At 47.5% G+C, this 12,036-nt stretch overlaps 1 protein-coding gene across 1 annotated transcript in view; it reads left to right on the top strand.

Moving 5' to 3' along the window:
- NLRP2 (NLR family pyrin domain containing 2) overlaps window positions 1-10,548 on the top strand; it is a 33,679-nt gene extending 23,131 nt beyond the window's left edge. The window contains exons 9-13 of the mRNA XM_001175085.7: window positions 86-256; window positions 566-736; window positions 4,317-4,487; window positions 7,349-7,519; window positions 10,166-10,548. Of these exons, the coding sequence (XP_001175085.1) occupies window positions 86-256; window positions 566-736; window positions 4,317-4,487; window positions 7,349-7,519; window positions 10,166-10,304 (823 nt within the window). The 3' untranslated portion in view covers window positions 10,305-10,548. The remainder of the gene's footprint in view (window positions 1-85; window positions 257-565; window positions 737-4,316; window positions 4,488-7,348; window positions 7,520-10,165) is intronic.
- Window positions 10,549-12,036: the final 1,488 nt, after the last annotated feature.

The raw sequence follows: 12,036 nt of genomic DNA on the forward strand, positions 1-12,036 counted from the left end.
CTGTGAGCCAAGATTGCGCCACCTGGGCAACAAGAGTGAGAGTCTCACAAAAAAAAAAAATGACGTGGTCCTATTTCTCCCACAGGTTGGTGTCTTGTTCCGCTACCACTCAGCAGTGGGCTGATCTCTCCTTGGCCCTTGAAGTCAACCAGTCCCTGACGTGCGTAAACCTCTCCGACAATGAGCTTCTGGATGAGGGTGCTAAGTTGCTGTACACAACTTTGAGACACCCCAAGTGCTTTCTGCAGAGGCTGTCGTAAGTCTCTCCTCTCTTCCAGAGCAGCTGTGCTTTCGATCTGGGGCCACAGACGAGCAATGGTCATGCCTGACTTGGCTGTATGGAACCTCTCGCTGATGTGAACACCTGTTCACATGTTTAGATCCAGGCCGATGGCCTGTGAATTTTATTCTTCTCTCATTCCTATTCCTTCATAGGATCACCAGTGCATGATAGAAGGTGGGGAGTTCACAAGAAGGGGCTTTTGGATGCTGGCACTTGTGGAGCTAGCCGGGAAGGTTGAAGTTGGAAATGTCAACCGTGTTGCCATTTGTGATTCTTTTGTAGGTTGGAAAACTGTCACCTTACAGAAGCCAATTGCAAGGACCTTGCTGCTGTCTTGGTTGTCAGCCGGGAGCTGACACACCTGTGCTTGGCCAAGAACCCCATTGGGAATACAGGGGTGAAGTTTCTGTGTGAGGGCTTGAGGTACCCCGAGTGTAAACTGCAGACCTTGGTGTAAGTCCGTGCTGGCTGCCTGTTTGCGTGGGTGTATATGCACACACCCCCCACCTCCGGGTTTGAGTAGGGTTGTTATGAGAACACTTAATTCCTCTAAAAGTTCCAAGCATGATGCTAATGACAACTGGTAAGACCTGGGGAGATGATGGTAGGAAAAAAGTATAAGTAGTAGTAGTAGTAATATTCTATAGGGATTTGGACAATGTAGCTAGTTTTCAGGGTTTTTTTTCCTCTTTATGTATGTATGTATTTTAGAGATGGGGTCTCACCATGTTGCCTAGGCTGGTCTCAAACTCCTGAGCTCAAGAGATCTGCCTGCCTTGGTCTCCCAAAGTGCTAGAATTACAGGCATGAGCCATGTCACCCCATGCTGTGTTTTCTCTTAATCTGTGTTCTTAGAACTATAACTGTAACATAAATTGCATGCAATTGGTTGTAAATGGAATTCATTTACTTATTTTTTAATGAATGATTTGCAAATCAGGTAGTCTTCTGGGCCAGTGTACGCTCAGACTCCCAATGGAAGCTATTGGAAGCTACATGCTCAATGTGATCCTCCTGTTAATACTAAAATCACAGGACACGTGGCCTGGCACAGTGGCTCACGCCTATAATCCCAGCACTTTGGGAGGCCGAAGCAGGCAGATCCCTTGAGGGCAGGAGTTCGAGACCAGCCTGCCCAACATGGTGAAACATTGTTTCTCTACTAAAAATACAAAAATTAGTCAGGCATGGTGGGACATGCCTGTAATCCCAGTTACTCAGGAGGCTAAGGCAGGAGAATCACTTGAACCCGGGAGGTGGAGGTTGCAGTGAGCTGAGATGGCACCACTGCAGTCCAGTCTGGCCAATAGAGCAAGACTCTCAAAAAAAAAAAAAATTATAGGACAAATCTTTAGAAAGGAATTGGGGCCTGGCATGGTGGCTCATGCCTGTAACCTCAGCACTTTAGGAGGCGGGCAGAACACCTGAGGTCAGGAGTTTGAGACCAGCCTGGCTGATGCAGTGAAACCCTGTCTCTACTAAAAATACAAAAATTAGCTAGGCGTGGTGGTATGGTCCTGTAATCCCAGCTACTTGGGAGGCTGAGGCAGGAGAATCGCTTGAAGTCGGGAGGTTGCAGTGAGCCGAGATCGTGCCAGCCTGGGTGACAGAACAAGATTGTCTCAAAAAAAAAAAAAAAAAAAAAAAATTGTATCTGCACTGATGGTTTCTGTTCAGAGATTCGATTTTATGTTAACATCTCTGGTTTTTTTTTTTTTTTTTTTAAGATGGAGTTTTACTCTTGCCCACGCTGGCAATGGCATGATCTAGGCTCACTGCAACCTCCGGCTTCAAGGAGGTTGATTCTCCTGCCTCAGCCTCCCGAGTAGCTGGGATTACAGGCACTCACCACCACGCCGGGCTAATTTTTGTGTTTTTAGTAGAAACTGGATTTCACCATGTTGGCCAGGCTGGTCTCGAACTCCTGACCTCATGATCCGCCCGCCTCAGCCTTCCAAAGTGCTGGGATTACAGGCATGAGCCACTGCGCCCAGCCATACATATCTCTGGTATTCTTTGTCTCTAACATCACCTCCAACAGTTAGGAACTGTCCTCTTCCTATGAAGTAACTAATCTAGGATATGTACCTGGCATCTGAAAACTACCCACTTAAATTTAATGACATATTCAGTTCATGGCTGGAGACGATGAGTAGAAGGAAAGGATTCTTCCCACACCCACTATATCTAGGCCCTGAAACACTAAAAAAGAAGTCCCACAAGCAGTGAGATGTCACCCACTCACTAACTGTATCTTCAAATGAATGTCTAGTTTTTTTGGTTGTGTGTGGTGTGTGGTGTGTGTGGTATTTTTTTGGGGGGGGGGTTTTCTTTTTTTTTTTTTTTTGGTTTTTTTTTTTTTTTTTTGATAGTCTTGCTCTGTCACCCAGGCTGGAATGCAGTGGCTCCATCTCAGCTCACTGCAACCTCCACCTCCTGAGTTCAGGCGATTCTCCTGCCTCAGCCTCCCAGGAATTAAGGTGCATGCCACCACGCCCAGCTAACTTCTGTATTTTTAGTAGAGACGAGTTTTCACCATGTTGGTCAAGCTGGTCTCGAATTCCTGACCTCAGGTGATCCACCCACCTCAGCCTCCCAAAGTGCTGGGATTACAGGTGTGAGCCACCGTGCCGGCCCCCTCAATTCAACTTTTTGATCCATGCCCCTATTTTGCTAAGTTGTCAACTTCCCTTTAGTCTTATGTGGGTTTTCCTCCATTACAGTCATGGAAGTTTCTAGAAGGCCGGGTAGGGTCTTTGAGAGGCCGAGGCAGGTGGATCATGAGGTCAGGAGTTCAAGACCAGCCTGGCCAACATGGTGAAACCCTGTCTTTACTAAAAATACAAAAATTAGCCAGGCGTGGTGTCGGAGCCTGTAATCCCAGCTTACTTGGGAGGGTGAGGCAGAGAATTGCTTGAACCTGGGAGGCGGAGGTTGCAGTGAGCTGAGATTGTGCCACTGTACTCCAGCCTGGGTGTCAGAGCGAGACTGTCTCAAAAAAAAAAAAAAAAGTTTCTATACATTCATAAAGTTTCAAGATTTGGGGGTGTGTTTTCACTCCTCCATCGTCATGGACTCCAATCTGCCATCTATTTCCAAGGCCCTTCCAGGTCCTGTGTCCCTCAGCTAGTGGTATGCTTCACTTGGGACCCAGAGATACATGGGCATTATAGTTCAAATTATAATTAAGTTTAGAACTCTATTGAGACAGAAGAAAGAAAACAGAGCTAAGGTGAAATATCTCTGATAATCTGTGTTGGTTAATATCTAGGATCCTAGTACCAGATATGTTGGAGTGTGAGCTGGTGTCTTCTGCCTGAAAGACACTACCTCTCTAGCAACTGAATTTAGCAAATACAATCGTAATCCCAGCACGTTAGGGAGGCCAGGGTGGGCAGATCGTCTGAGGTCGGGAGTTCAAGACCAGCCTCGCCAACATGGGGAAACCCTGTCTCTACTAAAAATACAAAACTTAGCTGGGTGTGGTGGCACGCGCATGCGTGTACACACACACCCCCCTGTAATCCCAGCTACTCGGAAGGCTGGGGCACAAGAATCGCGTGAACCCAGGAGGCGGAGGTTGAAGTGAGCCACCGTGCCCGCTGAGAATCCTTTTTACTTCTCCAACTTCTGTTGGCCACCTGCATTCCTTGGCTTGTGGCCCTTCCTCCAACTTCAGCAGAGCATCTTCAAACGTTGCCCTGGCTCCCTTATCACGTCACCTCCTGCTGGCTTTGACTCTCAGCTCCCTCTTATGAGGATCCCTGTGATTGCTGGACCTACCCAAATAAACCAGGATATAAACCATCTTAAGATGCTCAGTCACCTCTACGAGGTCCCTTTTGCTCGCAGGTGCCAGGAGTTGGGACTTGGACATCTTTAGGGGAGGCCATTCTTCTGTCCACCACACCACCCCATGATTCCATTTCCATGTCACCACTGTCTCTAACCCACGGCTCAAGAGTCAAAGGTGCATCACAGCAGTGAGAACTCACAGGTTCGGGTTTGCTTTCTTCCTGTGGTTGATTTCTAGGCTTTGGAACTGCGACATAACTAGCGATGGCTGCTGCGATCTCGCAAAGCTTCTCCAAGAAAAATCAAGCCTGTCGTGTTTGGATCTGGGGCTGAATCACATAGGAGTTAAGGGAATGAAGTTCCTGTGTGAGGCTTTGAGGAAACCACTGTGCAACTTGAGATGTCTGTGGTGAGTTAACTTATAAGTTCAACTTCCTATACTTACACCTTACTGAATCTGTGGCTAGTGTAAAATAATCAGTGAAGCCGACTTCCTAAGTTATATAATTGAGAGGACCTTTATAGAGTCAATCGAGCATTTACTAGGATGGTTAAAGGAATGAGTTCTAGTCTATGTCTAAGTTTTTTTTTTTTTTTTCTTGAAGTTTTGCTCTTGTCACATAGGCTGGAGTGCAGTGGCGTGATCTTGGCTCACTGCAACCTCCGCCTCCCAGGTTCAAGCAATTCTCTTGCTTCAGCTTCCCGAGTAGCTGGGATTACAGGCACCCGCCACCATGCCCAGCTAATTCTTGTATTTTTAGTAGAGACAGGGTTTCGCCATGTTGAAGGTTCATCTCAAACTCCTGACCTCAGGTGATCCGCCCATCTCGGCCTCCCAAAGTGCTGGGATTACAGGCGTGAGCCACTGCGCCCGGCCCTATGTCTAAGTTCTAGTCTGTGTTATGCAAAGAACACCTGTGAAATTTTAAGGATACAGTGCCTCAAGCCATTCAGCCAAAAGCCACTGCCCAGCACCCCACATTCAGAGAGGTGGGAATTGGGCCAGGCACAGTGGCTCACACCTGTAATCCCAGCACTTCGGGAGGCCGAAGTGGGCGGATCACTTAAGGTCAGGAGCTCAAGACCAGCCTGGCCAACTTGATGAAACTCCATCTCTACTAAAAATATAAAAATTAGCCGAGCGTAGTAGTGGGTGCCTCTTTTTGTTTTTTTTTTTTTTTGAGATAGTTTCATTCTTGTTGCCCAGGCTGTAGTGCAATGGCGCGATCTCAGCTCACTGCAACCTCCACCTCCTGGGTTCAAGTGATTCTCCTGCCTTAGCCTCCCACGTAGCTGCAAATAAACAGGCATGTGCCACCATGCCTGGCTAATTTTGTATTTTTAGTATAGACGGGGTTTCTCCATGTTGGTCAGGCTGGTCTCGACCTCCCGACCTCGGGTGAGAGCCACCGTGCCCAGCCAGTAGGTGCCTTTAATCCCAGCTACTTGGGAGGCTGAGGCAGGAGAATCACTTGAACCCTGGAGGCAGAGGTTGCAGTGAGCTGAGATCCTGTCACTACACTCCATCCTGGGCGACAAGAGCAAGACTCCATCTCAGGAAAAAATAAAAAAGAGGTAGGAATTAGACAGAAAATGCTGGCTCTATCAGCAGGTGAGTGGTCTCAACTTGGCTATCTTACAAATCCCTTGTGAGTTAGCTACAATCAGATGCACTTGAACCTGGAATCCTACCTGGGAGGCAATCTTAAAAGAATTTGACTCGGGATGGGCAAGGTGGCTCATGCCTGTAATCCCGGCATTTTGGGAGTCCAAGGCAGGTAGATTGCTTGAGGCCAAGAATTTAAAAACAGGCTGGCCAACACAATGAAGCCCTGTCTCTACTGAAAGTGCAAAAATCCGCTGAGCGTGGCTGTGTACCTCTGCTCCCAGTTACTCGGGAGGCTGAGGTGGGAGGATCACTTGAGCCTGGGAGGAAGAAGTTACAGTGAGCTGAGATCACGTCACCTCACTCCAGCCTGGGTGACAGTGAGATCCTGTCTCAAAAAAAAAAAAAACAAAGGCGCCTTTTTAATCACTCACTGACACGTGTAGAGGAGCAAAAAGTTTGAGTTGCTGGTTGGCCCAGGAGGTCAAGGCTGCAGTGAGCCAAGATGGCGTTACCACACTCCAGCCTGGGCAACCGAGTGGGACCGTGTTTCAAAAAATAAAGTGGCCGGGTGCAGTGGCTCATGCCTGTAATTCCAGCACTTTGGGAGGCCGAGGCAGGTGGATCACCTAAGGTCAGGAGTTCGTAGACCAGCCTGTCTCTACTAAAGAGACAGGTGAAACCCTGTCTCTCTAAAACCACAAAAATCAGGCGGGCATGGTGGCACATAGCTATAATCTCATCTACTCGGAGGCACGAGAACTGCTTGAATCCGGGAGGCAGAGGTTACAGTGAGCCGAGATCATGCCACAGCACTCCAGCCTTGGCGAGAGAGCAAGACTGTCTCAAAGAATAACTTCAAAGATGGAAGTTATTTAACCTCTCTGCTCAAAAGCCTCAGTGCTTCCCTATGTCAATCCAGGTAAAATCCTATATTGACAATGGCTTCAGGGTCTTCTGTGAGCTGGCCACCGCTTACCTATGACCTCATCTTGACAATCCTCCCTGTCTCACTCATGCCCGCTGCCTGGATGTTCTATTTTACGTGTCAGTCACATGTATCTTCAGGGCCTCTGCACAAGCTATTTCTCTGCCTGGAGAACTCCCCCCCGAGCTCTATGACTTGGTCTCTTCACCCCCTTACCTCCAACCATTGTAGCCAGAACCCCCAGTTATTCCCTGTACCCCTTGCCCTTCATAACCCCTCATCGCCTCCATATTTTCCTGTTAGCAGATGAGCCCTGAGGGCGGAGACGTTTTGTTTGTTTTTTTGAGACCGGAGTCTCACTCTGTCACCCAGGCTGGAGTGCAATGGCGCCATCTCGGCTCACTGCAACCTCCGCCTCCTGGGTTCAAGCGATTGTCCTGCCCCAGCCTCCTGAGTAGCTGGGACTACAGGTGCCTGTCACCATGCCCAGCTAACTTTTGTATATTTAGTAGAGACACGGTTTTACCATGTTAGGTTGGTCTTGAACTCCTTGACCTCAGGTGATCCATCCACCTCGGCCTCCCAAAGTGCTGGGATTACAGGCGTGAACCAGCGTGCCCTGCCTGAGACTTCTGTTGGTCATGCAGATCCCCAACACACGAGGGTGGGCTTGGCTTACCGGAGGGCATCGATCAGCACTGGCTGCATTAACGTGTTGATTTCTGTGTTTCCCCAGGTTGTGGGGATGTTCCATCCCTCCGTTCAGTTGTGAAGACCTCTGCTCTGCCCTCAGCTGCAACCAGAGCCTCGTCACTCTGGACCTGGGTCAGAATCCCTTGGGGTCTAGTGGAGTGAAGATGCTGTTTGAAACCTTGACATGTTCCAGTGGCACCCTCCGGACACTCAGGTATGATCCATTTACTTCCCCATCAGGCTTTCTCCAGGGTGGTAGGTTTAGGGGAAGCATAATGACATGGACCTGCTGTAGGAGACTGATCTGGTAGCTGGATTACAGGTTCCCGCCATCACACCCAGCCAATTTCTGTATTTCACTTGGAGAAACGGGGTTTCACCATGTTGGCCAGGCTGGTCTCAAACTCCTGACCTCAGGTGATCCGCCCGCCTCGGCCTCCCAAAGTGCTGGGATTACAGGCGTGAGCAACTGCACCCGGCCACCTTTTTTTTTTTTTTTCCTTTGAGGCAAGAACTCACTATGTTCCCCAGGCTGGAGTCCAGCAGCACAATGATGGCTCGCTGCAGGCTTGCTCCAGCTCCTGGGCTCAAGCAATCCTCCTGCCTCAGTTCCTGAGTAGGTAGGTTTATAAGCATGAACCATTGCACCCAGCCATGGCTGCTGTCTACCTGCTCATGACAGCCAGTTGTCACTGGGCTGTGTTTTGGGGTTTTGTTTTGTTTTTTCTTTTTTTTTTTTTTCTGAGATGGAGTCTCACTCTGTTGCCCAGGCTGGGGTGCAGTGGTTGCTAACTGCAACCTCCACCTCCCAGGTTCCAGCTATTCTCATGCCTCAGCCTCCCAAGTAGCTGGGATTACAGGCATGCACCACCACACCTAGGTAATTTTTGTATTTTTAGTAGAGACAGGGTTTTGCCATGTTGGCCAGGGTGGTCTCAAACTCCTGACCTCGGTGATTTGCCCACCTCAGCATCCCAAAGTGCTGGGATTACAGGCATGAGCCACCGCACCCGGCCTGAGTTGTATTTTGATACCATGGCATCAAAGAACCAAGAAGCCCCTTCCTAGGAGTGTGGGAACTTCAGAAATTCTCACAAGCAATATACTCTACTGCTGGCTTAAAATAATCTTTATGTAGAAGAAACATAGATTACTTGTTTATTTAACATGAAACTCAGCCTAAGATACTTTGTAAGTCAAAAGACATATGGACACTAAGGGTTTTTTTAAGCTTTAAGTTTGTTTGTTTGTTTATTTATTTATTTATTTATTTTGGAGACAGAGTTTTACTCTTGTTGCCCAGCCTGGAGCGCAATGGCGCTATCTCGGCTCACTGCAACCTCCGCCTCCCGGGTTCAAGAGGTTCTTCTCCCTCAGCCTCCCAAGTAGCTGGGACTACAGGCATGTGCCACCACACCTGGCTAATCTTGTATTTTTAGTAGAGACAGGGTTTCTCCATATTGGTCAGGCTGGTCTCGAACTCCTGACTTCAGGTGACCCGCCTGCCTCAGCCTCCCAAAGTGCTAAGATTACAGCCATGAGCCGCCATGCCTGGCCTGCATCTCCTCTGTTTAACTGGTACTCCGGGGTCCACCGAGTAGAAGTTGCCAAAGTGGGTGATAGAGCGGGTAGGCAGGTATTAGAGCTATAGCCCAGCTGTACTCAGCAATTCCATTTTCTGTGTATGATAATCAACAAGCATCTCAAACTACACAATGGCTATATACCATTACAAGGTTAACCTGATGTTATGTTTTTCTCTATCATCAGATCAACATGGTTGAGAATAAGAGGAATGAAAAAAAGGATTAAAAAGAGAAATGAAAGTCTTTAATTTTACATTTTATTATTTACTTCATTTATTTTTTAGACAAAAATCTCACTCTATTGCTCAGGCTGGAGTGCAGGGGCCCGATCTCAGCTCACTGTAATCTCCGCCTCCCAGGTTCAAGTGATTCTCCTGTGTCAGCTTCCTGAGTAGCTGGGATTATAGGGACGCACCATCACACCCAACTAACTTTTATATTTTTAGTAGAGATGGACTTTCACCATCTTGCCTAGGCTGGTCTCAAACTCCTGACCTCAAGTGATCTGCCCACCTCACTCTCCCAAAGTGCTGGCATTACAGGCATGACCCACCACATCTGGCCTCATTTTATATTTAAAAATAAAAAATAAGCAAATCAAGCCAGGTACAGTTTAGGCAACATGGTAAAACCCCAACTCTACTAAAAATACAAAAATTAGCTGAGCATGGTGGCAGGTGCCTGTAGTCCCAGCTACTCGGGAGGCAGAGGATAGGATGGCTTGAACCCAAGAGGCACAGGTTGCAGTGAGCTGAGATGGTACCACTGCACTCCAGCCTGGGCAACAGAGAGACTGTCTTTTTTTTTTTTTTTTTTTGAGATCGCCCAGGCTGGAGTACAGTGGCACGATCTCGGCTCACTGCAAGCTCCGCCTCCCGGGTTCACACCATTCTCCTGCCTCAGCCTCCTGAGTAGCTGGGACTACAGGCGTCCGCCACCACGCCCGGCTAATTTTTTGTATTTTTTTAGTAGAGACAGGGTTTCACCGTGTTAGCCAGGATGGTCTCGATCTCCTGACCTCGTGATCCGCCCGCCTCAGCCTCCTAAAGTGCTGGGATTACAGGCATGAGCCATCACACCTCACCTGAGACTGTCTTTAAAAAAAAAAGAAAGAAAGAAAGAAAATCAATGTGGAACACTCCTTTGCCACCTAGAATAATCAGGAAAGGTGACCCATGCCCTGTGCCTCCTTAACAGAATTTCAGGTACTTGGGAATTTGAAACAAATCTCCTTGATGCACAAAGTAACCTTTTCTTCCCCCATTGTACCCCAGGTTGAAAATAGATGACTTTAATGATGAACTCAATAAGCTGCTGGAAGAAATAGAAGAAAAAAACCCACAACTGATTATTGATACTGAGAAACATCATCCCTGGGAAGAAAGGCCTTCTTCTCATGACTTCATGATCTGAATCCCCCTGAGTCATTCATTCTCCATGAAGTCATCGATTTTCCAGGTGTTGGTGAACTGCCTGTGACTCCTCTCCTCCCCCGCCCCTACCCCTCAGGGATAATGAGTTCATTGCTGGGCTAGATGTTTTAGCCATGATTCTGCCTCTGTTTTACACCTGCACACGTCCTTATCTTTGTTACATATGAAATATCTGTATCACGGGTATATTGAGAGAAATAAAGGTGAGAGCATTCACAAATGAAGCTGTTACTTAATAATGGGCTTTGACAAGTTAGAGAAAAGATATCTTACTGGGTAGAACCTGGGGGGTGGGGGAAGTGACAGTGTTTAATTGCATTGATTTCTATTGCCTTGTCAATCTTTGCCTTGCCTTGGTATTTCCTTTCTTTTTTCTTTCTTTCTTTTTTTTTTAGACTGAGTTTCACTCTGTTGCCCACGCTGGAGTACACTGGCACGATTTCAGCTTACTACAACCTCCCAGGTTCAAGCGATTCTCCTGTCTCAGCCTCCTGAGTAGCTGGGATTACAAGCATCCCCCACCACACCCGGCTAAATTTTTTTGTATTTTTAATAGAGATGAGGTTTCACCATGTTGGCCAGTCTGGTCTCAAACTCCTGACCTCAAGTGATCCACCCACCTCAGCCTCCCAGAGTGCTGGGATTACAGGCATGAGCCACTGTACCCGGCTTTTTTTTTTTTTTTCCTCAAGCACGAGTGTTGCTCTGTTGCCCAGGCTGGAATACAGCAGCATGATGATAGCTCACTGCAGCCTCAAGCTCCCAGGTTCAAGCGATCCTCCAGCCTCAGCCTCCTCAGTAGCTGGGACTACAGGTGCACACCACCAAACCAGGCCAATTTTTGTGGGATTTTTTTGAAGACAGGGTCTCACTATGTTGCCCAGGCTGATCTCAAACTCCCAGGCGCAAGTAATATTCCTGCCTCAGCCTCCCAAAGTGCTAGGATTACAGGTGTGAACCACTGTGCCTAGCCTGTCTTGTTACTTCTTGACCTGCGTGGATCACTGCCTGCTGAGTATTACTTGCCAGAGGATTTCTCCTACCAATCTACAATATTTTAGGTGCTTCGGTGTAGCTCATATATGACCATGTCATTGCTCTGATTTTGCTTTTTAAAAATTCTAACTTAAAATAGAATCTCGGCCAGGCACGGTGGCTCACACCTGTAATCCCAGCACTTCGGGAGGCTGAGGTGGGTGGATCACGAAGTCAGGAGTTGGAGACCAACCTGGCCAACGTGGTGAAACCCCGTCTCTACTAAAAATATAAAAAATTAGCCAGGCATGGTGGTACATGCCTGTAATCCCAGCTACTTGGGAGGCTGAGGCAGGAGAATTGCTTAAACCCAGGAGGTGGATGTTGCACTGTGCTGAAGACTGCACTACTGCATTCCAGCTTGGGCAACAGAGTGACTCCTTCTCCAAAAAAAAAAAAAAAAAAATCTCATGGTATGCATAGTTTTTCACTATAGAGTCTCCAGTATTTCCTTGTGATACAGAATTCCAAATTCAACAAAGCAGCAGTGCAAGCTCTACGCTGTAAAACCACAAACAAAACGAACTGTACTATAAAGACAACACTAGTTGGCAAAGTTGCTTCTCATGGGGAGACTTTGTTGCTGTCTGTGTTTACTGGATGAGCAAACAAATGGACGGTAAGGGGGAAAAAGAACAGTACAAATTTTTATTAAACACTAATCGTGTTTTTTTTGT

This window comes from Pan troglodytes, chromosome 20 (genome assembly GCF_028858775.2).
Source record: "Pan troglodytes isolate AG18354 chromosome 20, NHGRI_mPanTro3-v2.0_pri, whole genome shotgun sequence".
NCBI classification, from domain to species: Eukaryota; Metazoa; Chordata; class Mammalia; order Primates; family Hominidae; genus Pan; species Pan troglodytes.